General features: G+C 38.8%; 2 protein-coding genes across 3 annotated transcripts; one reads left to right on the top strand and one right to left on the bottom strand.

The window, feature by feature from the left end:
* The first annotated feature begins 3,983 nt into the window (after positions 1 to 3,983).
* slc28a1 (solute carrier family 28 member 1) lies at positions 3,984 to 11,400 on the top strand. Of its 2 annotated transcripts, XM_034684944.1 has the most exons (18): positions 3,984 to 4,111; positions 4,360 to 4,439; positions 4,518 to 4,591; positions 4,939 to 5,030; positions 5,189 to 5,378; positions 5,471 to 5,612; positions 5,852 to 5,965; positions 6,877 to 6,954; positions 7,069 to 7,149; positions 7,280 to 7,360; positions 7,557 to 7,682; positions 9,066 to 9,196; positions 9,289 to 9,457; positions 9,593 to 9,790; positions 9,918 to 9,999; positions 10,092 to 10,190; positions 10,279 to 10,384; positions 10,526 to 11,400. In XM_034684944.1, the coding sequence occupies exons 1-18, from the start codon at positions 4,108 to 4,110 to the stop codon at positions 10,644 to 10,646; spliced, it is 1,968 nt and encodes a 655-aa protein (XP_034540835.1). In that variant the 5' UTR covers positions 3,984 to 4,107; the 3' UTR covers positions 10,647 to 11,400. The 2 variants fall into 2 exon arrangements, with proteins under 2 accessions (XP_034540835.1, XP_034540836.1); XM_034684945.1 differs by lacking the exon at positions 7,557 to 7,682.
* Positions 11,079 to 24,111, bottom strand: alpk3a (alpha-kinase 3a). Its single transcript, XM_034685068.1, has 14 exons — positions 23,972 to 24,111; positions 23,053 to 23,174; positions 22,332 to 22,449; positions 21,580 to 22,207; positions 20,905 to 21,303; positions 15,403 to 17,860; positions 14,895 to 15,042; positions 14,219 to 14,346; positions 14,091 to 14,126; positions 13,735 to 14,009; positions 13,537 to 13,625; positions 13,182 to 13,399; positions 13,042 to 13,090; positions 11,079 to 12,955 (listed from the first exon to the last, which is right to left on the bottom strand). Exons 1-14 carry the CDS (start codon positions 24,109 to 24,111, stop codon positions 12,619 to 12,621), a joined length of 5,145 nt encoding a protein of 1,714 aa, XP_034540959.1. The 3' UTR covers positions 11,079 to 12,618.
* Between the last annotated feature and the right edge of the window lie 1,950 nt (positions 24,112 to 26,061).

The raw sequence follows: 26,061 nt of genomic DNA, 5'->3' as shown, positions 1-26,061 counted from the left end.
AATTGATTACTCATCATTTATTTTCCAAAGCCACAGGGAGCCACAGCAAAAGGTTGAAAGAGCTGCCTGGGCTAACTGGGGTAATGTTTCCGTCATTCAATGTATTCCTAACAGACAACATGGATTCACTGTTAGACTGTTAGAAACTGTGAAAAGGTGGTTGGTGGATTGGTGGAGCCCAACCTCCCACAGATAAAGTAATTCACATTTAATCTCTATGTTGCCCTGTATTATTGTCAGCCACAGTTAATTTGTTCACAAGAATCTTATCACACAACACTGTACAACAGGACATCCAATTAAATGTTGCTGCACAAGGTCCATTTTGTCATTTTTGTTGCATTAACGCACACACCGGATTCACTTATTACCAGCCACTCATTTCTCATTTCTATTCAAATACCTGTATCTACGTCTGTTGTGCAGATAGAGCCTACTTTAATTTTGATCAGACGAGGAAAAATTATATCCACCTTACTTTGTTTCTCCAAGATGTTGGCGCACAAGAAATACATTCTGAGATACAGAAGCCCTGAAAGGTCATGCTTACAGTTGTTTTTCTCAACACCAATATTTTGAAATCACAAATGTCAGGTCAAAGGGTACCCTTTATTGATCAATACATCATATGGCACTTGAATCCCTGTGCAGTTATTAATGCTTCTGATATCATGTGATCGCATGAACAAGACTACCATTTACAAGTTTCTCCAAAGCCGCAAACAAAGGTCTTGAGAAATGAAGTCAATTCAGAAGTGAGTTTGACTGTGGAGATGAAGGACCCTGGAACTTTATAAGGCAATTTTTGGAAAAGAATGTTATATGATTGAATTTTTTGTAAATGAACTGCACCTCCTCCTAATGTCTAATGTCTATTATTGTATGCTGTTTATGTTGTCTTATGTGATGAGTTTGTCGATTTACATTGAATAAGTGGTGTACGAGTGTATTGTTTTTTGTTTTGAAAAATACTAATCATAAAAAAAAAAAAATACTGCAATATAATTGGTTAATGCAGACTTATCTAACCCCTTTCAAATGAATATAATAGCAACATACCTGACAGTCGATTTAAATGTAATGATGCTCAAGGAACTTTTATACATTGTATTTGGGAGTGTGACAGAGTTAGGAACGTCTGGAGGGAGACGATCAATAAAGTCTGTACTATTTTGTCAGTAAACATTCCGGTAGACTCCAAGATGATCTTGTTACACATGTATCCGAGTGGTCTTAATTTGAAAACCAAGCAATGCAAGTTTATTGATTTTGCTATACTACTGCAAGCAAAAAAAGAAAACTGATGCACCAACAATCGGAGCTTGGATTAGAAATATGGCACAATGTATGTCAATGGCGAGAATAACTTATACCTTGAAAAACAAATTAGCAGTTTATGAGGGAAGCTGGAAACCATTTAATGATTATATTAAAAGTGGAGATATAGGAGGGTTTTACAGGCTAGGTAGACCCCAGATAAAGGATGAAGACACTGAGAACTGGTGTAACTTACATTTTTGTATATGTGGAGATATATTTCTTTTTACTCAAGGTACCTTTGAATGTAATAGAGATTCTGTCTTATGTAGGGGAGAACGGGGTTGGTTGTCACACGGGTTGGTTGGCACACTCGTTATATCTCGCCACCAGAGGGCACTATCTCTCAAACTGGGGTATGGACATTTCCAGAATTAGGATCAGAGCTCACCTACATAGTCTTCTCTGGAGTAAGACAGCTGAACTTGAGGTGAGAGGACTTTTTGTGTTTTTCATGTCAAATTGTAAATATTCAGCTCCACAGTATTTTCTTCTAGGCTTTTAAACGATGGGTTTATAACAAAACAAGTGTTACCCTTACAAAGTGTGAGTGGAAAGCTATAGTTTAGATTTTTATTAGCTAGCTAAGTAGTTGTTAGATGGTTGTTAGCCTTGATGCTTGAAAAAAATTCCAGCTGGGGTTGGTCGTCACATTCTCTTTGGGGTCGGTTGTCACATGTAACAACCAACCCCTATGTTGGCAAAATAATTCATGGTGAAATTAGTTGCAGTGCGCAGACCCTACATTTGCCATCCCTGTAACTCAGACAGTGACTGCATGTAGCCTAGTTGAGTAGGCCATTATTGTTCGGCCTATTTGTTCTGTTTTTTATGTTGTTATAAAGGCTGGCCTAAAGATGTGTGTCCTGTTCATGTTCCTCGCCCATTTTATGTTACAATGCATTAAGTTATGTAGGCCTATCATTTGTCAGTGCAATTAAACTTTCAAATTTAGTTCTGCCTTCTTGCCTTTTTTAAAAGATTTTTCCCATTAAAATACCATTGTGACAACCAACCCCATAGTGTGTGACAACCAACCTGATAGTGTGTGACAACCAACCCCATAGTGTGACAACCAACCCCATAGTGTGTGACAACCATCCCCGTGATGGGGTTGGTTGTCACAATGTGTCAGAGTGTCTTTGATAGTTAATTGCCTCTTTGTTACAATGAGTTGGAAAATGAGAGGGATACACATGTCAAGCCAACACCTTAAGCTTCAATTTAATGTAGGAATGACTATTGAAAGATGTTTTGATGATGAGCAATCATCAAAACAGTAAAAAGTGTGACAACCAACCCCGTTCTCCCCTACTTATGGACTTTGACAGAGAGACATGCTCAGCTGTTCTCAGTTTTCGGTTGAAATGTTTTTATTTCAGCAAGATTGGAAACTACAAACAAAATAGATATGCTGTTGAGTCAAGTCTTGTTATGCATTGGTGGCGCCCAACCTCCCATAGATAAAGTAATTCACGTTTATTCTCTATATTATTATTATTATATACAAACACTTTACTTGATTTAAGTAAATACATTTTACTGGAGAATCTATCAGAAAACAGCTCCATTGATAAAAGAAAGAAGGAAAGAAAGAAAGAAAGAAAGAAAGAAAGAAAGAAAGAAAGAAAGAAAGAAAAGTTGTTGTTTTTAAGGTTGTGTTTCAGTTTTCAGTTTCTTCTAAATCAGATAAAAATATACATCCTCAAACTACATGCACACAATAAAACACCTACTTTTGAGCATAGCTGGCTTATACTAAAAAACAACATGCCTGAATATTAGTATATCCTGCTAACTATGAGAAGACATTATATCTCAAAATGCTCAAATTAAACTTTGTAATCTTATTTCAAGTACAAGATGGTCTTAAACCTAGAGAAGTGCCACTATAATACAACTCAAATTAAGGTGAATATATCTCAAATGAAGAAGTTGACATGAAATTTATTAGTTATTTTTTGAGTGAAAAAATACTAATTATTAGCATTCCTGTCTTATTTTGAGACACTAAGCTTTAAATACTGGTAAAATATTGCTTAAAATAAGTTTTCCTTGCTAATTTTAAGATCACAGTTTTCTAAATATTACGTCTTATTTTAAGACATCTTACCAAGCAAAATTTCACTTGTTCTATTTGCAGATTTTTTTGCTTATTTCAAGGTAAAAGTATCTTGAAACAAGTTTTTTTTCTTGTTTTTGGAAGTGCATTTTTCCAGTGTTTGATGAGGACTTTTTTCGGTGACGCCCATCCTCCATAGAGAACAAGCTTTGTTATCTAAAGTTAAATAATTACCTCACATTCTTTGGATTACAGAATGGAAAAGAATCACATCATCCTCTGTTTTCGGTTTCTGTATTTTTTTTATTTCAGTAACGTTAGAAACTACAAACAAAATAGATGTGCTGTTGAGTCAAGTGTTGTCATGCATTGGTGGAGCCCAACCTCCCACAGATAAAGTAATTCACGTTTCCTCTCTATATTGCCCTTATCACGTATCAGCTGATCGTACTCAAAGTCAGCCCCAGTGAATTTGTTAACAAGAATCTTATCACACAACACTGTACAACACCACATCCAATCAAATGTTGCTGCACAAGGTCCATTTCGTCACTTTTTTTGCATTATCACTTATGCCTACATCCTGTTCCTCCTGAGACAAATCAGAGCAGTAGCCTTCGTAGGTGTCTGTTAATTAATGATAAAACGTTTCACAGAGGGCAGAGTATTTATTCCTGCAGTCTGCTTTTACTACACAGCATTTGTTGGCCCGGGAGGGAGAACACACAATGAGTAAGCCATTTGCTCTGCTTTTTCCTTCAATTAAGCTGTTTGTTTTGCACCTGTGAACTGGTATTTTTCTGCACCATGCTTCCAAAGATAAGCCTCATGGACTCTGTGGACTTTTTTAAGTATTTTTTTTCTCACAGTGTACACAGAAACCCAGTTTGTAACTTGTTTGGCATTCCTGCGTGTTAAAGTTGAAGCTGCTTTACCAAAGGCTGCTGCATGTAGAAGTGAACAATGATTGTGTTTTTCAGCGGAACTTGACGGTGTCCAGCTTAAAAATGTTACTAACAACAATGGAAATGGAGTGGACAACCCAGCTTTTGAAATAGAGGTATGTGACAGATTTCATTTTTAAAAGAAATGGCTCAACGTGATCTTCTTTTGTAATAAAATGCCTTTGTTTCCTTAGGCAGACTACATTAATGATAATAACAGCGTCAAAGGCAGGACTCGGACTAGAAAGGGATTGGGATCATACTTGAGGTGCGTCAGTTCAAGTGGTTTCATTTTGCAAAGGTGCATTTCTTATTGTGAGTAGTTTAGAGTGTGCACAGCAGAAAATCCCAGCTTCACTATCCTCATAGTGTAAATAAACTTAAAGTGACAACATACAGTTCATGCCACAGAAAATCTGAGCTGTTTTTTTTATGATTTGATGGTCAAAATGCGACTATATTACATACAAAAATAATAATTTTGGCTGAATAAAAAACTGTACATTGTGTCTATGATAATGAGAGAGACTGCATTTTTAAGAGACAGATACTTTCAACTGAACTACATTGTTGTCTTCACATTTGACCTTACTTTTTATTTATCCTGTCCTCCAGCAACGTTGCAAAACCTATTAATGCCACAGAGGATTACATCAAGGCTCACTCAAAAACCTTCAAATATGTTGTTTTGGCCATACTTGGAGCAGGTAATATTAAAACTCTGTTTAGTTGTGTATGTAGTTTACACTCTATAGAAGATTATTCAGTTGTATCTTTTACATTTTGTTGAAACTATCACAAGCAAATGGTCCTTGTGTGAATAAAGACACTTAATTTTGTTCTCATGCTGTCTTATCTTCTTTAGGTTATGTGGCATACTTTATTGCAGCCTGTGTTTTGGATTTCCAGAGGGCCATCGCTATTGTAGTCCTGACCAGTTTCGCTGTTGTGGTCAAATCATACGAACTTCTGAAGGAGTACAAGGGAGAGAGCATTAGTCAATGTTTCAGACCTGCAGTTAGATGCTTTAAATCTAACTCAAAATGGATAAAATGGTAAGAGAAAACTTTTTATCACACGGTGCTCAAATGAGCTATGTATAAGTGAATCACTTGGTGAGTAAAGCCGTCTTTTATTTTGCTTACAGGGTTTTCATCTTAGTGGTTCTGGCCCTTTTTGTGACATGGCTCGCCTTAGACACAAGCAAGCGCCCAGAGCAACTTATCTCATTCGGAGGTGTGCTTATGTTCATCCTGCTGATATTCCTGTTCTCAGCACATCGGACAGAGGTGAGTTTTTCACATATTCTAGTCATTGATGTGTAACAACTGTTGTGACAACTGTTTCGAAACATGCCTGGGTGTTATTCCTCGACTTATCTCAGTCTTGTTTTGCTGAGATATCACATGGCCTTGTGCACCTGTCATTTAAAAGGTTTAGCAAAAGTGCTTCCTTGTAATAACAAGAGGCCTCCTTGATATGGCTATGATCTCATTTTTTCCTTATTTATCATACCTGTTTTTTTCAGGTAGCATGGAGGCCTGTGTTTTGGGGTCTTGGGATGCAGTTCTGCATCGGCCTTTTTGTCATAAGGACACAACCTGGACTCATAGCCTTTGAGTGGCTGGGAGAACAAGTGGAGGTGGGTGTTTTTTTTTTAATGTAATCTAATAAAAGGGCCGGAAGATCACAGCCATCCAGTGCTGGTTTTCAGCCCTGTCTCTTTTGCACAGAGATTTCCCCATATTTTCTGGATCATTTAATGAGTTTATATTGTAGATGATGAAATCCTCAAATTTTCGGAACTTTTACGCTGAAGAATAACTTTTTTGAATTTGTTGAACTATTTTTCACCAAGTCTCTCACTGAATGGCAAACCACTTCCCATCTTTACTTCCTAATGATTCAGCCTCACTGGCATGCCCTTTTTATATCCAGTCATATAACTTACCTGTTACAGATTAACCCAATTGGCTTGGAGATGTTTCCTTTTCAGCATTAATGTTTTGTTCTTGTCCCAACTTTTCTTTAATAGTGAGCATATATTTTTAAAAACAATTCACTTTTCAGTTTCATTAATTTATATGTTGTCTTTGCACTACTTTCAATTAGATTTAGAATTTTAATTATTTGCAAACCATCAGCATTTGTTTTTATATATATTTACACAGGGTTAGAATTTTTAGAATTGGGGTTTTAATCTAATTATCATGTCATCATGCTTGATTCTTATTCTTTTTGCCTGCAGAACAGACTTTACATGTATGACATGCTGTATTCCTTATCCACCAGGGTACATTATTGTCTGAGTGCATCATGAGAGCTTATCTTTAGAGCTTCTTTATCAGGCTGTTCAACCTTTCCATGGGTCACACAAGGGTTAAATTAGTGTAATTTGGTCACAAGCATGTGGCCTCTTTATCACCTTCTAATGCAGTCTACTGTCTTTTCTGAGATAAAGACTTTGTTCAATGACTTCCAGCTGCAAAATTTAAATGACTGAGTTTTTGTGTGACATAACATGACCATGTCCGTCCTTTGTGTTTATAACAGATATTCCTTAATTATACCAAAGAAGGATCAAGATTTGTCTTTGGAGATCAACTGATTGAGAACATTTTTGCCTTTCAAGTAAGTTGAAGAGTGAATAGATATACTGATTATTCCAAAATATGTGGCGCTTACTAAAATAATAAGTTGCTGATATCAAATGTGTTTATCTTAGTCTCCACTTCTTTTTTTCAGGCTTTGCCAATTGTTGTCTTCTTCAGTTCAGTGATGTCTGTCCTATACTTCTTGGGGGTCATGCAGTGGCTTATTTTGAAGGTAAAAATATAAGTTAAAGCTTGTGTTTCACTGCATCATATACAGTAGGTGCTTTTAAAGCCTGCATGTACTTTTCTTACACCTGCAGTGATATACTTTGACCAAGTGCCATGTGTTTTTGTCCACACAGATCTCATGGGTTATGCAGATAACGATGGGAACCTCGCCCACAGAGACCTTGAGCGTTGCAGGGAATATATTTGTCGGACAGGTATGCTGGGCAATGCTTGATCTCTTTGGAACGCTGCCTTACAAACTAGTGTGAATGGATTTTATATAGAAATGTAACAAGCTTGAATCACTGTATATTAACTTTATGATAGCATAAAAAAGCATAATTATTTGAAACTAAAACACTAACTTAACTCTGCTTATGTACTTTTCTCCCATGTTTTTCTGTGCATAAGACTGAGGCTCCGCTGTTGATTCGCCCCTATCTGAAGGACATGACTAAATCTGAAATTCATGCTGTTTTGGTTGGTGGATTCGCTACAATTGCAGGCAGTGTCATGGGGGCATTCATCTCATTTGGGGTGAGGCAGCACTACTGCATATCACCACATGATACAAACATAGTTCTGAAACTATGTTGTAACTACAGAGTCTGGGGCTGTATAAACAAAATCCAACATCGCCATAGGCTACAGTCCTTAATTGTAATACAAGATTATCAGCTAAAATAAGTAAATGTGATATTAAGTGGAGACCAGACATTTCATCTGGAGTGAGGCACTAAACTTATTGTAAAACAATGACATGCACTGTACATTTGATTCTGTAGTGGTAGGCAACCAGTGAAGAAATTTCAGCCTGAGCAGTACTAGGACATGTGCATTCAGTGTTTACATCAATGGAGATCACGATTGCAGCACAATGGAAACTATTACCAGGTTCACAGATGATTGAGTTTTATCCCAGCATGTACAGACTAAAAAGTAGAGGGCCCAGGGATGATCATTGGGGTGTGCCACAAGAAATACTGGTTCTTTTTAAACCAGAACTCCCTGCTGAAAAAAGGTCTACCTGTTAGGAAGGAGCTATACCTGTCTTGCAAATTACCAAAGAGCCAACCCATGTTTCTAGAATAATAGCCAAGATTAAGTTTGTAAGCTGATAAAGTCTGACACAAAGGCAGCTAAATTCTGGACCAGTTGGAGTTTACGGAGGGATTTGTGAGGGAGGCCGAAGAGGAGAGAGTTGCCGTAGTCCAGACAGGAAGTGACAAGGCTATGGACAAGGATGGCGGCAGTGTGGAGGGTGAGGGAAGGGCTGAGGCGATGATGTTTCGAAGGTGGAAGTAGGCAGTCTGGGTGATGTTATTGATGTGCGATTGAAAGGATAGTGTGCTATCAAGGATGACACCCAGAATCTTAACCTGTCATGTGTTGTGCAGAACAGGATCCACTATCAGTAAAACAGGAAAACATGTTTATTGATGAAAGGGAAAGGTTTAGCTTCACAAGGATTGGTACTTCCCTTTAATTGTTTAATGTAACCCTTTTTTTTTTTCTTTTTGCTGTAAATGCAATATATTAAGATAATAAGATAAAAACATTTACCAGTAGGGGTGGGGTGGTGGGAGGGCAGATGTTTGTGTTTCTTTAAAAACTGAAAAAGACTGTTAACTATTATACTGTATTGGCTGTACTGGAATGATTTTGGAAAAAAAAAAAAAAAAGGTTTAGCAAAAGTGGAGGTGCTTAACTTATTGTTGTCTAGAGCTAGCTGTCAGCTTAATGAAGGCCACGATTTAAGAAATTGAGCCTTGATTGTTTTAAGGCTTTAAAGCAGACACAAAAGCTGATATGATGGTTTTGGTTTATGTACTCTTACATTTGGAAAATTCTTATGAATTGTAAAGCAATAACTCCTCACCTAAAGTAAGAGATAAAAAGAGATTTCAATTTATTTTGCAGATTGATGCCTCCTCCTTGATATCAGCCTCTGTGATGGCTGCTCCTTGTGCCTTGGCCATGTCCAAACTGTCTTACCCAGAGACAGAGGAGAGTCCTTCCAAGTCAGAGCAGAATATCAAAGTGGATTGTGGGTGTGTTAACCTGTTGCTTAAGAGCTCTCCCAATTTGTGATATTTCTGATTGTGCTTGTGTGTTAAATTCATTTTTTTTAAAACTCCCATAGAGATGAACAGAACATTTTGGAGGCTGCAAGCAGTGGAGCATCAGCTTCAATAGGTCTTGTTGCAAACATAGCAGCAAACTTGATTGCCTTCCTTGCCATTCTTGCCTTCATAAATTCAGCTTTGAGCTGGCTCGGAGGTATGGTGGGGTTCCCAGAAATCACATTTCAGGTATGAAAATATTGTGTAACACCAATTCTTCCTATACCTATACCTTTTGATATTTTTTTGTACTTATATGCATATTTCACAGATCAAGATAGCTTTTAAAAAAATGTCTAACATTATGCCTTTCTGTACTTACAGCTGATTTGCTCTTACGTGTTCATGCCTGTAGCCTTTATGATGGGAATACCATACGACGAGGCTTTCATTGTGGCTGAACTTATTGGCACAAAACTCTTCCTCAATGAGTTTGTGGCCTATGAGAAGTTATCTGAACTGAAGCTTAAGAGACTCAGTGGTGATTATGAATTCAGTGATGGAGTAAAACAATGGCTATCTGTGAGTACATGTTAAATTAAACTGAGTCAGAATAATGTGTATAGAATATATGACAAGTATAAGTTCATGAATGCATTCAGATATGTCACACAAACTAACTTTGATATCATTTTTGCCCATGTTTCAGGTCCGATCAGAAATAATTACCACTTATGCACTTTGTGGGTTTGCTAACTTTAGCTCACTGGGTATTGTGATTGGAGGCCTATGTGAGTATTTTAATGTTCTTGTCCTGTCCAATAAAAATAAACAATCACCCTCCTTGATATTTTTCTAACACAGTGTTTTGGTTTGCTCAAAGCCTCTATATGCCCATCCAGAAGAGGGGATGTCTCGTCCTTGGTGGTGAGAGCTATGATCACCGGGACTTGTGTTTCACTTGTCAATTCTTGCATTGCAGGTAGGAGCTTTGGATTAAACTGACAGTGCAGTATGTTTTTTTCCTTTTTGTGGTGCCACTTATATATCTCTTTTACTTGTCACCATAGGGATCCTCTTTGCTCCTCCACTTGACTGTGTCGGGCTGTTTCAGGGATTTGCTTTTAATGCCTCAGATGGAAATATACAAACTTGCTGCAAAGACCTCTTTGATAGGTAAGCATGCACATTTTTTCGTATCAGGTTTTAAATATCAGAGAAAACATTTGTTGACTTTTCAATGTGCTCTACACAGCTGAGTATGTCTCTGTTACATGGTGTTCTTTGAGCTTACATATGCAATGAATTATCTTGCAGCACTGTAAAAAATGGGACCATCTCATTTGAAGGAATGTGGACCAACGTAGCAAACGCCACTTTGTTTTTCTCCAGCTGTTGTAAGTGTTGTGGTCTCTCTGATGTAGACGTTTGTATGTAGTAGAGATAAGTACATAACACCCTCTGTTTTTCCAATGTAATTCATGTTTGTTTGTTTTTCTCCATCAATCTAAAAATGGAAGGCCTTTCTCCGTGTCTTTAAAAGATGAATGTACATTTCAAGTTGTTTTCATTTTAAATCAATTCAGGTATGACTTTTAATTAAAGTCAAAAAGATTTAGAAGAAAAGCCTTCTGAAATATATACCTCAATCAATACTCAGGCATCAAAAGGTTGATGAATGTAAATATTGCAAATAAATTTGTGACACCGTTTTTTTTTTATGTTTTTGACAATTAACCATACAAACAGTGATGCTATGTTTACAGACAAACCTATAGAAATGAAAGTGTGAGCTATGCTTGGACATAGTATTTTACATATTTATTTAAAAAAAAAAGCTGGCATAACAAATCATAACAAAGACAGCACACACTGGAAATTGAATTTATTCTTCTTTCTGAAGTACCCATTCATTTTTTCTCTCACTCACTCGCATGTTTACAGTTTTCGTTCAAACAAAATCAGATATTTAATCCTATTTATGTACACATAAATACAACAGTTTGTTTCTATGACACAAAACATGAAAATCTGCGAGTGTAAATTTGAACCCCATTTCAACGTATTTCGGACTTTTCTGTAATAAACAGTAAACTGTTTTTTAATTGATGGCAGCTAAAGCTTAAGAGTGGTATTATGGACTCATTTGAAGACTCTGATAGATCATTAAAAAAACTATGCTTCCAGAAGTTCTCAAAGCTTTCTTGTCAGTTCTTTATTCTTTTTTAAAAGGACTCCTGTTGGAATTAAACCATGAATACTTGTGACAGAGTATTGGCAGTAATGTTCAAATCCATGCTGGCTCTCCATGAGGTGATTTTCAGTGTACATAAAACTTCACATATTTTAAACAGGGAGCCTTTCTGTGCATTTAAAAGGCTTCTGAAAGTCCTGAGTCTGCCTTTAGCTCAGTCCATAGGTCACGTCCATATAACTGTGAAACTCATTCAGCAGCTTTCCTTGCCCCTACGAAAACATTATTTGCATGTCAATGAGCATGATCATACCGTGGTTTAAGAGTTTACTGGTAAGCCCTTTACTGCTTATTGCTTAGCACATTGCATTCACCAGAGTATTTCAGAAAGACTATAAGGGACAGATTAAAGACATGGACACAACATATACAGTAGAAAGAAATACCAAGGTGAAATAATGCCAAAAAAGTGCACACAAACATCTCTGTCCAAAGAACGGAGCTGTATTTTTAGCAGCATGAACTCAGCTGTGCTGTGAAGGAGAATGCTGCGTGATCAGTTCTAATGCAAACTATAAATAACATTTCCAAAATAAACATGATGCTGTATTGTAACATACTGTACATCACAGATGGACATGCAGCATTTTATATGGACACATATAAAACTTGTGCTCTATACATTTTTTAAAATTGAACTACTTAAATGTGTTTCAAAACAAAAGGACAACAATTCACTGCAAATTCTAGCATGTGCTACACAGTTCAGTGATGTTTTGAGTCGGCAAATTTAATTTTTGTCCACTCTTAGAGCTGATAAGACTCTGAAGCATGTGTTACAAACCATTTAATGAAAGTTTGTCTTATCTGACGTGGACCAGTGTTGCTTTTTTTATGCTGTAAAAGTCAAGAAACACTGATTTTGCTGTTTGGTGACTGGGTTGTGTTAAGTCATTAAACCCACACACACACTGCTCAAACAACCTCATAACTCTTTCAACTACAGTAGGAGGATGGATGTCTTATACTGTAACTACAATGCCAACAGAGAAATTCACAGTAATTCTTTATGACAAGTCAGGTCAACAAACTTCTTCCTTTTTTATAAACCTACTCTTTAAGTCTTGCTGGCTTTAGAAACTGGAAAAAACAGGTAACATTTAAACACTTAGAGCAATAAAATCTAGCTTGAAACAAGAAAAAAGTCACTTTTTTTCTACCTCATTTCCAGAGTATCAGCAGTTTCTGCAAGCTTTGGTTTGTTGCCTGATTTATTGTCCTCTGTCTCCTGAACTTTTTTAGATACCTTTGGGCTAGAATTAGCCTTTCTAAGCAGCTGTGGGCTGTGTCCTTTCCGCTGCAGCTGTGGGCTGTTGCCCAACTTGCGGTTGAGCAGGGGACTACGGGAGCCCTTTGTCTTGTTGGGCTGCTGCAGACTGTCCATACTCTTAAGAGGCTGAAGGCCAAGCAGTCCACAGTAGTAGCTGCACTGATGATGCGTCAGGAATTGTTCAAATACTTCTGGAGATCCGTTCTCTGTTAGTCCTTGGTATCTAAACACAAAAGACAACTTTTCATTTCAGCCATTCTAGCAGATGACAAACATTTGCATGTATATAGTATGTGGTATAATACAAACCCTTTTGACTTGGTCACAACTCTGACATTTGTAATCTTTGTTTCAACCCCTGAAAAATAGATCAAAGCAACATATTACCTTATAAGTCCCACAAGTAGGTATATATTTGCTTTAGTTCTGAACTTGTAAGTGTGTTTTACCCTCCATCCGAGTGACCAGCAGATTTCCATGTGTCCATTGATGGATCCAGTGTTGGAAGGTGCTGCATTTCTGCTCCACCTCAGAAGAGGTTTGTGTAGTCAGCTTGTTTTTAGAATCTATTGAACAGTACTTTTGGAAATCACCCTTGAGATCAACCTCCACTGTGGCATATGGCACAGAGTTTGCAGGCCGGTACATAAGATACCGAGGAACGACTCTGTGGGCATAACAAAAATAAATAAGTAAATACATAAATAAATAATAGATAGATAAATGAATAAATAAATAGTGTGTTGAACACAAGCTATGTTGCATATTTTTATTGAAATAATTTATTTAAGCTATTGTACTTACTCAAATGAAGAGCCAAAGTTCTCAGTAACTCTTGCTTCAGCTGCAAAGATCTTACAATATTCTCGGATCATGTTTTGGACTTTGCATTCCTGGCAATACACAGAGATTAATGAAACAGATTAATGCACTGCAACTGTAAACACAACTTTATTGGGCTCAGTTTACCACCGATTCCTAGATAGTAATTCTACCACTCACGTGCTTAGTAATCTCTAGATTTCTATCTGCGAGGTTGTTCTCCTGTTTGGTCCCGTAAGCAATGGGATTGTGGACTTTAATGATGCAGGCACTTCCAGACTCATAGATTGGATCCAGGCCATAAATAACTTTCACTTTGCTGGCCTTGTGAGCACAGCCCTCCCCGACGTTGGCTGCCTCGGTCATGATGCGGCCAAAGTACTTGTCACCCCAGTTTCCACAGTCAGCCAGACCTCTGGTGAACACCATTGGAGTCATCTCGATCTCCTCTCCGACTAAAACAGAAGAAGATATTTTTTGATGAGTAATAAGCTGAGAATGAAAAATATTTTAACATAGCTGGTTGAAAAGTTTACCTTCCAAATCATCTTTAAGGAGTATCTCAGATAGAACTGTAAGAAAGAAAACAGATGCACTTTTCAAAGCTCATTAATAAGTAAGTTCAGATTCTTGTGTTGATCTGTTCAGGCATAATGTATCTTACTGTCTTCACTGAGCAGGAAGTCAGTGGTGTCACTCCCATATTCATTTTTGATGGAACACCCATAAACTCCACAGTCTTCATTTGATGCAAGAACAATAGCCAGAGCGACTTGGCTTTCATCTCCTCCACTTGAGAACAACAAAGGGGGAAACAGTTAATCACAAACCTGTCAAGCTAATCGGCCTACTAGAGTTGCTTCTAACTTTATAGGCTCATCAACAACCCACAAGGTGTCACTGTGATACAAACATTCATGTTGCGTGGCAGCAGTGTGCTGACACAGCAGCCACAGGACATATATAGACCTTTAATGCCCCCTGCAGATGGGAAAAATATTGTGTCAGGTTACAGTTTCTGTGTCTAGCCAGAGATTCACCTCTCTGTGTCACAGCTGTGGGGTTCACAGTCACATGAGTGCGACGTCTCTGCAGTGAGAATATGAGAATGACAGAAGGCCATGGGATGCACTCTGAATCCTTGTAGCATTATTGTTTCATATTTGGAAACTGTCCTTTTTTATCAGTCATGCTGCGCTGGAATTCCTCAAAACAGTTGCAGCAAAAAAAAAAGGTGACAAGAAGTAATGTTAACACCTACAAACAATGAATAACATGATTTGTGGCACAGGTGGTTAGAATGGTATCATCACTGGTGTCAACTAAGAAAGGGGATTTACCTTCTCTTCACCTCTAGTATTTCCTCCTCATCTCTGAACCACTTGATGGTGGAGTCACTGAGCACATTGAAGAACTGGCACCACAGCTTCAGGTGTCCAGAGGCATCTGGGAATGGCTCCCCCCTGATCTTTCGGATGACCTGTGGAGCTGGGGGTGCGTGAGAGAGGGGAAGGGCCCCAAAGTAAATATATACCCTATACTAGAGAGCAGAGACTTGCTTATGTTTCCACTTCCTCTGATACAGAGGTATACAGATCCGTCCTGTGTTGACATACTTGAAATATAATATAGTTATTTGGCGAAAACCACACAAAAGCTTAATTTAAACAAGTAAAATATGTCATACTCAATACTGCCATTTAAAAGTTAATTACTTGTGAATCGTTTTAACTTATTGTATAAGAGTAGTATGATGATATGTTTAGAATTCTTTCCATACATTATATCTTTCTAAAAATAAATAAGCAATTGATCACTGATGATAGTTTTTTTTTTTTTTTTTTTTACCTTTCAAGGGGTCTAACTTCTTTTCTGGTTTCTCCTCTTGTTTTGTGCTGATTTGTTCTTGTGTAGGAGTCTCCTCCACCACTTTTGGCACTTCCAGGGTGATCTTTCTGCGGCTCAGCAGCGGTGAGCGTCTCTCCATTGGAGGGGTATTCTGTCCGGTGGGAGCTTGCAGTAATGCTGCTCTGCGGGCCTGGCTGGGTGACATATAAGGGGTCTCTTTCTTGCCCTGAGTATCAAGGGCACCTACATTCACTCCTTCTCCTTCTTCTTTAGGTTTTTGGATGAATATTTTGCGCCGGGCTCCAGAGGCTAACTCTTCAGGTGTGGCAGAGCGTATGAGTGACAGGCTGTCTCTGCGTTTCAGCCGAGGACTGCTTTCACAAGAGAGGGACGATGTTGGTGTTGACCCTCCACTTACATCTTCCTCTGCCTTCTCACTCTGGCGGTCACTGGTTGAGATTGACACACTGTCAGTGTCTAGAGCAGCTTTGGACATGAATTTTCGCAGGCTGGCAGGACTCAGTGATGGATAGGTTGGGGGTTTAGAGCAGAGTCTTTCAGCAGAGGGTTTGTTTCTTTGCAGGTCCTCCAAAGACACTGAATTCTCCGTCTTGGCCTCTTTGAGGGGTTTTGCCTTTGAGATTTCAGGGACAATGTTGTCCTCTGCTGTTTTACTGTCACCAACCTTTGGTGATTGAGCTTCATATGGCAAAGGGGAAATTTTCTCCTCTACACTGTTATTTGCCAATTCTTTTAGGCTACATTTTCCACTTTGACTTCTGTCAGGATTAGTGGTTGTACTATTACTGCCAACATGATTTTCTGTTCCTCTTTGCATGACAGTCAAAGTTTCTGTCAGGGTTTGTTCAATTTGAGTGGGCTGTGTAAGCACAGAGTCACTTTCATAACAGGTAACAGAGATCGGAGGCACCACAAACAGAGGCACTGTTGGTGTTTCAAAAGGCGGCTGCTGCTGTGTATCTGAAACATGGCTGTTAACATACACCTCATCCTCCTTGTCATCAGTACATAAAACATTAATAACAGGAATGGATGCTAATACCATCTGAGGGAGCTGTTTGCTGCTTGTCTCGGGTGGCTGCTTTCGCTCAAACATTTCTGCCTCGTCATCTAATTGCGCAACTTCCTTGACTTTTCCTGTGGTTAAGAGGTCATAATCATTCTGCATACCTTTCTGTGTGGGTAACAAGCTTGGAGAATCAGTTACCCTCTTGTTTTGGATTGTTTCATCAGATTCATGGGTTGTGTCATGGTTTTGTAGACTAGCAGGCGGCTCTGATTCCAGCTGATTCAGTGTCAAAATAGTTAGTGGCAGAGTGGGCTCTTTGAGCTCAGGCTCCATTACTTCAATTTTTGGGATAATAAAAAGTTGAGTTGGATTTTTACAAGGCACAGATCGTTTAGTGTCTGGGGTGTCTTCAATTGTTGATAATAGTATCTGTGGAATACTGTCAGAGGGCCAACCCTGCTGCTTCTTCCTCTCATCTTGATGTACAACATCACTGTGTTCTTTCCCAACATTAATACTACCTTCCTTGTTTTGTGCCACTGAAAGGTTATTTAATTCCTCAGACTCCTCTACTTCTTTCTCTTTTCTCTGTCCTGTCCTCACTTCAAATAGTAAACCATCACTGCTTTCGTCAGTTCTCCCACCCTCTAACATTGCTTGCTCTTGTACTTTCAGATTATTGCACAACCCTTCTCTTTCTAAAGTAGGAGGACCTTCTTCACTGCCACCAAAACCAGAGTCTGAACTCTGTATTGCACTGATATTTAGTACCTCTGTGCTTTCTTTTCGCACAGGACATGGGTATTCTTGCTTTTTTTCTAGGCCACCCTTCTCTTGACTCTCTGTGGACACATTAGGCGGATATCCTACATTCATTTCCTGAATAAGTGAAGCGTGCTCAGTCTCTTCTTTTACATTATCTCTCTCTTCATTGTACGCTGTCACAGCACATGGGGATGGGGGCACCTGATCTGATGTTTTAGGTTCACATGACTCTATTCTCTCTTCCAATGAAGATGCTGTCAATTCAGAGATCTCAGATCTATTCACATCTGTGCATGGCGGTTGGTCTAATTTCACTTCAGCTTTCTCTTCCTCATATAACTGAGTGGATGAACAGCCCTCATACTTATCAGGCTCACCCATTTTGTCCATATGATCAACACCCACTCCCTTCTCTTGCACAGTTTCAGTAGGCACTTCTCCAAGGCTATGTCTGTCTGATGATAAGATAACAGTGGGAGGAGGGAGGGTCAAGATTTCTTCCAATCTAGTGAAGGTGGGGGAGGATTGTTCTTCATTAGAGGCTTGGATATTTGGCATGACAGACCCATCTTCACGGAGAGAGGAGTCATCTATTGCTGCCGGGTGATCAGGCAGTTGCGAAACCTCTGGTGATATTGGCTGTTGTTGGAGTGTGGGACCAGCCTGACAAAAAGAAAAGCATTTAGTTGTTTTGTGTCTTTCACTGAACACCTTACATTGCCAGTTTCATATATACTGAATGCCTGCAAAGCTTTTTTGGTGGCAGACAGACAGCCCACTGGGGAAAACATTCAGTGTTGTCCTGAGGATTTTAAAGTATTTTTAAGAGGCTTGTTATGAGGAACTTAATTCAGTGACCTTTGACAGAGTGACATTGCAACACTTTTAGACAGAGACATTTTCAGACATAAATCATCATAAGCTTTAACAGTAACAGACCTGAAAAACTTAGTATTGCAATGCAGTGTTATATGATGATGGATAGAAAGAGCACCTTAAAAAAGTGCATCAATTACAAGCCTATTTGCAGATAATAACTCATACAGAAAACATATGGAACAGCCACAGTGAGTCAATATATCCTTGTGTTTTATGACGTGTCAACTTATTTCAGGAACTTCTTTACATCATGTCACGAGGAAGGTAGCCGGAACCAAGTGTTTACACTTACATGGTTCCTATAAAATATCTAAATAACCCTAACTCACACCAAACACTTTTATCTATAAGTCTTTTCTGAAAAAAGGCTGTTAAACTTTATTTGAGGGTCACATGTACTCCTCAGTTTATGTTTGAGCAGGAGCCGGGGATTTCCCACATGACTGACAAGGGTGTGTGGTTTACATAAAGAACTGGCTGAGCAATGAATCAATAATAAAAATTCTCTCTGCAAAGGCAGTCATTCTTATTCACATTAGTCTGTTGTGAACACTATGGATTAACTATCAAGCTGTCAAAAACTTAACAGTAACTAACAAAGAACAATTTATTTTGAAGGAAATCTTGTTTTTAATACTCCTAAAAAAAGACATTCAATTTGCATGGTAGAGTTATAAGTAAGACTGAATATAGAAGTGTTGTTGGGTCTTTCCCCCTTCTGTCCCTGCTGTTGCAGTTCACACAATTAAAAATCATGCAGAACAGTAGCTGAGGCACAGGCTGCCTCGTGACAACATGTTTGGCCAGCAGTGACTGCTAAGAAAAAAAAGAAGTTGCTGCTTTCGATGGAGGGAAACCGATGTCACCTTCAGTCTAAAAGTGAAGCTGTGGTCACTGCTATAGCTACTCGTGTAAATTAGACTTACACTCATGAGATAATGTTGATCAGAAACAGGGTTTGACTTCCTCCATGCATCATAACAATACCGTATAAGAAGCACAGTTGTAGTTCCACATCATGGAAACAATTGCTCTGCAGGTAAGTTGTAGCTAAATACTGTATAGCTACTTCAGTTCCCCTTTATGTTAATCATTGTGTAGCACAAACTGTGAGAAGTAATGGGCTTACTACATTTGCTGCATCATATTTTTTAAACTATACAATTAAAAACATTTAGAATATTTATGATTTCAATAAATTACTGGCCCATCTCTTTTCTAACCTTTTTCATTATTTGCAACTAAAAACATTATATTTACCTTGTAAAGTTTAGAGTACATTTCTCGAAATATGTGCATCCATTTGACTTTCAACCATTATTATTTATAAATTTACAGGCATATATTTTGCCTTTCATCAATGATTCAACAATTGACAAAGGTATTTCATTTCAAAATATTTCCAGGTATGATGTAAAAAATGTCTCTTTGTTTGGGGCAAAAGACAAAGGAATACCTTCAGATGAAGATACACGGTGATGCATTTCTATTGAAGTGTCAATAATTAATGCTTTCTGTACTTTTTAATGCTTTCTGTCCGAAAAGCTTGAACAGAAATTGGGAAAAGAGCTTTTAGGTATTCTGCACCCTCAGCCTTAAAAATGGCTTGAAACTCAAGGAGCTGATGTCCCTGAATGTTTTTAAATCTTAAATGAAAGACCTTGAAGCTGAATCTTTAGAATGTCATTGTTTTTAGTGTATCTTGTTACAACTGCCCCCTAGGTAACGGCTCCTTCTGCAACAAACGTGCTTGTAAAGTGTACTTTGGTTCTCTGTGTCTATGTCTGTAACGTTGTGTTTTTTTGCTGCTGACTGTCTAGGCTAGGTCTCCCTTGGAAAAGAGATCTTTGATCTCAATGGTACAACCTGGTTAAATAAAGGTTAAATTAAAAAAAAGAGTTTCAGCTAGTTTGCTTCAAAATAAATTAACCAAACACAGCCATATGAAAAAGCAAAGGCCAAGGCAGTCACATTATAGTACTGAATAAAGTCAATGAAACTCTGAAAATATCACAGAAACATTTCACCACCTAGTAACAAGGTAAATTGTACACTGTGCAGCACATCAATCACAGATTGATTTCATGTCCTGCGCAAGACATGCATAAAACAACGCTCAGACCCTAACACTCAGATAACTGAAGTACAACTACCTTCTTCCCTCTGCTACAAGAAGAAGAGGGGGTTTATTTTAAGATCTGGGGGGGGGGGGGGGGTGAGGAATGCGTTCAATGTGACGAGGCCGTCCCTTCAAGCTGAGGCCTGCTGTAGAAGTCTCTCTTCTACAGCTCATCCAGACCACACAGCCGTTTTTCGTGCAAAGCCCTGTTCTCCCTGAAACGTGAGAACTGCTCTCAGGTTTCATTATGATTTGTGTCCCACTCATTACAGTCAACATCCTACATATTCCACAACCTATTTACAGTTTACAGCATAGATACAGAACGGCCCCCACCCACATATATTAGCTGCAAGGAGCCTAGCTCTTATACTTCCTCATATTTCCCACATCAGTTTGTTTTGTCACACTTGAGTGATTTCATTGCAGTAAAACCACAGTCACACATAGCCATGCTGGCTAACTAGTAACAGCTCATCGCCAGTCACTAATATTATCCTGTAACTCTCTCTGATTAGCTTCAAACTATGACTTGTTATATGCTTCTTATCAATGCAGCATCTTAAATACTGAACTGTGTCAGCCATAGTTGACATAGCTCAGGCTTTGGCTCTGAAGTAGCTCTTCTTGTACTATCTTGTCACACAAATGCAGTCTATATATAACTGTCAAGTGGCGGCCAGATGCCCTGCACAACCACTGCACGTACCTCAGAGTGAACTTGAAGCCCAGTCAATGACTTCTTTGCAACTGGACGGCTGAACTCTGGCCTCACAGACACCTCCATGGCCTCAGCATCATCGGTCCCCTTGACCCTCAGCCCCGTGGACTCCTCTATGCTCTCAGGTGGTGGCAGCTCAGTATGTGGAGCATTGGCTTCATGTTTGTGCTCAAGTGGCCCCGGTGACACTGTTTCTGGGGGCTCCTTGGGTTTACAGATATCCATAAGCAAAGTGTCCTCTGTGAGAGGCTTACACACTTGATTATGCTCCGCTCGCAGCCGAAAAGATGGCGGCGTTTCCGGTGGTGGAGGCAGGTGGTCAAACTCTCTCTCTGTGTTTTCAATGTTACCATGAGAGTCCCTCTTACCCTTCCCAAAGAGGAAGTCCTTGACGGAGTGGAACATAGAGGAGATGGAAGCCTGTATCTTGTGGTGGTCATGATCCTTAAGACCCTTGCTGTGATGTTTGACGTCAGAACCATGTTTTGTGTAAGGGACTGTATGCGGCTGCCTCTCCCTTTCTACCTCCTCCTCCTCCTCCTCCTCCTCCTCCTCCTCCCTCCTTCTCTCTCTTTCACAATCTTCCATTAGTCCTTTGTCTTTTTCTTCATTCTCTTTCTGCATCCTCTCTTGCTCTCTGTCCCTCTCTATACTAGCACCTACAGATACATCCATCTCTTTGTGCCTCTCCCCCCGAGGTGAGTTCTGTTTCTCCTCACCAGTTTGGGACTGAAGAGTCTCTGCCAGGAACTGTGCCAAACTGATTCCTCCATCATAACAATTTTCACCTCCATTCCCCATCATATGGCTTCTGCTACTGCTGCTAGTACTGCTACTACTGTTAACTGGAACATCTACACCATTTGAGATCTTTATTTTCTTTTTGACCAAGCTCTTCTCAGTCTCCTTCTCCAGGTCTTTGGATGTCACAGGGGATGTTTCCTTGACCTCCGAGCTAACTCCGTTAGCTTCCATAGCGGCTCCTGGTTCTTCCACAGCCTCTTGCTTCTTGACTGCTGGTCTCTCCTCTGATGCTGGGATGGCACGTTTCCTTGGAGGACGTTCTGGGCTACTGTGCAGTTTCTCTGTTGGAATAACTGTTTCCTCCTTTTTGTTCTGGACATCCAATTCATGTTTCTTCTTTTCTGCTTTCTGCTTCAGCTTGTCAAAGAATCGCTGATGAATCTTGTACTCATTCATGGTGCCAACCTCTAAAACTCCTGAGCAGGAAACAATACCTTTGCTGTTGCTGGCTGAGACTTGATAGATGGCTGCATCATCCAATGTGCAGCTGAAAAGAAAAGCTCTTATTAATCTCATGTTAGAAGTACTCTGACAGCTTAGAATTACAACAAAGCTGCATTTCTAGTAATCTGAACATATGTAAAATAGTATTTCAATGTTGTATTACATACTTGTAAATATGGAGAGTGTGGGTTTTTCCATTGCGGCGAATTTCGTATTTAGGGAGTCCACAATACCGGTCCATTTGCATGTCGTCTTTGTACCATTTTAGCTCCGGAGCTGGGTAACCTGAAGACATGGGTGTTTTACACGTATTGTGAACTGATTGCATCAGGGTCATCAAGTGACTCATCTTCTGCCACAAAGTGACATGTATTGCTATTTCCTACAAAAGGATCTCAGAATCCAAACAAATCAAGTACAGCATAGAAGCTTTGGCATGAAATGTGCTTTAGGCTGATGCATCATGTGGTTTTGTAATGTGTCACGCAGAGAAACCGCTGTTTCTGTTCGATGGACCCGCCCATCCACCCTTTACCTGCAGTTCAAAACACAACATCCTTAAAGACAAGCTTCAATGATTTATGGTAAAAAAAACAAAACCAATATAAAAATTCTATTTCTGACAGTAAGGAGTCACCCTGTATCTGTATTCATCTTTTATCTAAGGGTTAAACTACCTTCAGTTTCATTTTTAAACCATTCTTATTTCTAGGTAGCCATTTATTTATTTTATGTTTCAGGAGCAGTTCAGGAAGAAGGATGTGGTTAATTTACGAAGTGAACTCCTTCCTTTTCTTTTCAGACTAGTCACATTCTGTCATACAAGCCTAAACGTAAAACAAGCAGAGACATGCACACAAACAGAAAGTTTGTTAAAGGCAGACTCACCTGATACGACACAGGTGAACTTCACATTACAGTTTTCTGACACTGCTTTTGATTTCAAGGTGGTCTCGAAGGAGGGCTGTATGTCCTCAGTCAGCTGAGCCATGACGCTGCACAATGTGCTCCTGGAAGCAAACACAAATGCATTAGATGGTTGTTTTCAAACTGGCCAGACCGTAATTTCAGTGACCTCTTCACCGCTGTGCAGTACACTCCAATAACTTGTTTCATTTCGAGGAAAGGATGTTAATGGGAATATCTGGTAGTGACTAGAGTGTGAAAGAATGAAACGGGAGACTTGTGAGGCATCAAGCAAAACAAGAGTTGTCAATACAACACTTACACCAATGGTCACCACTAAAACTGAACGCAACACTGGACAAACTGGACACTTACATTACAGTTAAAATATCTGTGGGCTTCATTCTCGGGGTCAACCAGTTTTTGTGGTTAAGATGTTAGTTTTGAGGAATGTTGTAAAAACATAGATTACCTCGTTGGTCTGTAGTGAGAATACCTTGAATAGCTATTCAGAGAGGAGGCAAATAAAGGGACGTCAATGATTAACAAGATCTCAGTATGTGGAGTCTACCCAAGTAAAGTAGCTGAAGAGCTGCCCTCCTCTTTGACAAAGGGACATTTTTGTTTGTAGATTTGAAACAAACCACAGCATGATTGACATGATTTCTTGCCCACTATGAGGTGAGCGGACAGTTTGTAAAAATCTTTAATTTGACTGGCTTTCCAGAAATTTCTATTTATGCTTTGAGATATTTCTAACATTTTTTCTTCTCTAACTGCCTTTTCCAGACTCTTTTCTAAACCACTATGCAATCTGAATGTTTTTCAATACAAATCAAGTTTGAAAGATCAGAAATGTACATGCTCTTTGTATAAATGAACTGGGGAAAGTGTTGTCTACCTGTTTTCTGGTCTAACATTCGAGAGGTAAGTATTACGGCTTTCTTGGCGGCCATTGGAAGAGCTGCCCTCCTCTTCACTAAAGCTGCTTGTCCTCCCATTGCCAGAAAAAGAGCGAGTCATTGGCCTTCTCGAAGTCATTGTCCACTAAAGCAATTCACAAAAAAGGTAAAATCCGTTGTGAATGTGTCACCCAAAGTATAAAACTACTTGTTGTGTCCACAGCTTGTTCAAGAATCAGGGCTCAGTTATAGTGCTGTTATCCAAGCAAAAGCTCCTGTGGAAAAACAGAAGAAAACATTTCAGAATGGTAACAAAACCTTTTGTAAAATGGCAGCAGTTTAAGTTATTTAGTAAAAAACACAAAGACAAAGTTCAGACCTTGATGCTTGTCCTTTCTAACCAAGCTAAGTACTTGCATTGGAGTGAGTTATAAATAGCATCAGCTATCAAGTTGTGGAAGGTCTGTAAGTGGTCAAACACCTATAAGACAAGCTGTTTACTTGTATGTGTTGAGAATATAACTCAGTTGGTTCTTGGTCACCTTAAAAGTTGGTAAATTATTCAGCTTACCATTAAGATGTTGTCAGCGCTGCTTTGGAGCCGTGGTCTGTGGAGAAAACCTCTGTAGCTGCCTATCATAGACACGCATGTGTTGCCAGCAGGGGCCTATTTATAGCAGCCCTACAAATAGGTACAAGAGGACATCAGTGTTTCCAAAACTAGATTTTAGACTTAAGACATTTTAGCAAAGGACTCTAAAACATTTAACTTAATTTGGAGTAAAAGCTAACCATTACAACCCGAATACATTCCTTAAAATTTGCTATTGGTTGTATTAATGTATAGTTCACAAGTTGAAAAAAATGTATCCCATCTTATTGAGACACTGTAGTGGAGTGGATGTGGTTTTGAAAAACATGTCGCAGGTCTATGGTTTATGATGTAGCCGATGACAGCCAATAGTCTATGTCCTATGCTTTGCTCAAGAGTTGCCAAAGGACACCCCCCCTCCCCTCACCCCCCACTTTAGGTTGCAACACATGGTAAACACAGAGAGCCACTTGCTTCTTACGTTTCCCATCAACAATACAAAAACAGGCTCAGCTGATCAAATCTATTATTTGAAAAATTATATTTCAGGATAATATCTTAACATTATTGAGTTGTTGAATGGTGACATTCATTTTATTTCTGAAAGTAACCTTTGTGAGAATGCATTCATGATATAAAAAAATCTAAATTGTATCTAAAATAGACTGATGATGCTTCCAAAGAGTCAACAACTTCATACATTTAAACGATTTTCTGATTGTTTTAAGATATTGATAGAAACAACAGATATGCTGTTATTTCTTGTTGCCCTTGTACAATGACTCACTTGAAAGATATATTCCATGTTCCGTATACAAAAACCCAGTAGCTATGAGGGCCAGGCATGTTTAATTGAACTTTTTCTAGGTCTGTACTCTGATTTCTGTGTAATTAATACAGGAAATAATCAATGTTGACTAAAAAGTAACATTGCGTTGATTTATTTTACATTGTAAAACATTTATCATAGTCCAGGTCAAAGCAGAATGGATGATACTGAGGTGCTCTATTTTTTCTAGCTCAGTCAATAAACAAAGAAAGCTCTAATACGGGCATGTCCAAAGTACGGCCCGGGGGCCAATCGCGGCCCACGGTCCATTTATTTATGGCCCCAAGCTTCCATCATAAATTATGTTATTTATAGCACAGAAATTAATCACATTTGAATCATCTGTACATTTGCAGTTTCTTTCAAGCGCACAAACAAAACTAAAGTCAATCCAGAAACGTCTCAAAAAGCTTCATATGGACTATTTGTATTATAAAGCCAAAGCTCTGGGAATTCTGCAAGACGGCAATAAAGAAGAAACACAAGAATTCTTAAAGTTGACAGGTTTTCAAATTAATGTTTTATCATGATGTGAAAATGTTCTTGATGAACACTAAAAGTTCAGAAGACACAAAAGAGGACACAAGACAAAATCAAAATTATGGAATTGTACAGAAAAGGGAAACATTTAGTGCAGAAAAATAGTTCAGAACTCAGGAAATAATGAT

This window comes from Notolabrus celidotus, chromosome 6 (genome assembly GCF_009762535.1).
Source record: "Notolabrus celidotus isolate fNotCel1 chromosome 6, fNotCel1.pri, whole genome shotgun sequence".
Taxonomy (NCBI): Eukaryota; Metazoa; Chordata; class Actinopteri; order Labriformes; family Labridae; genus Notolabrus; species Notolabrus celidotus.
Note: the sequence above shows the minus strand (reverse complement) of the source record. Positions and strands in the feature narration are given on the sequence as shown.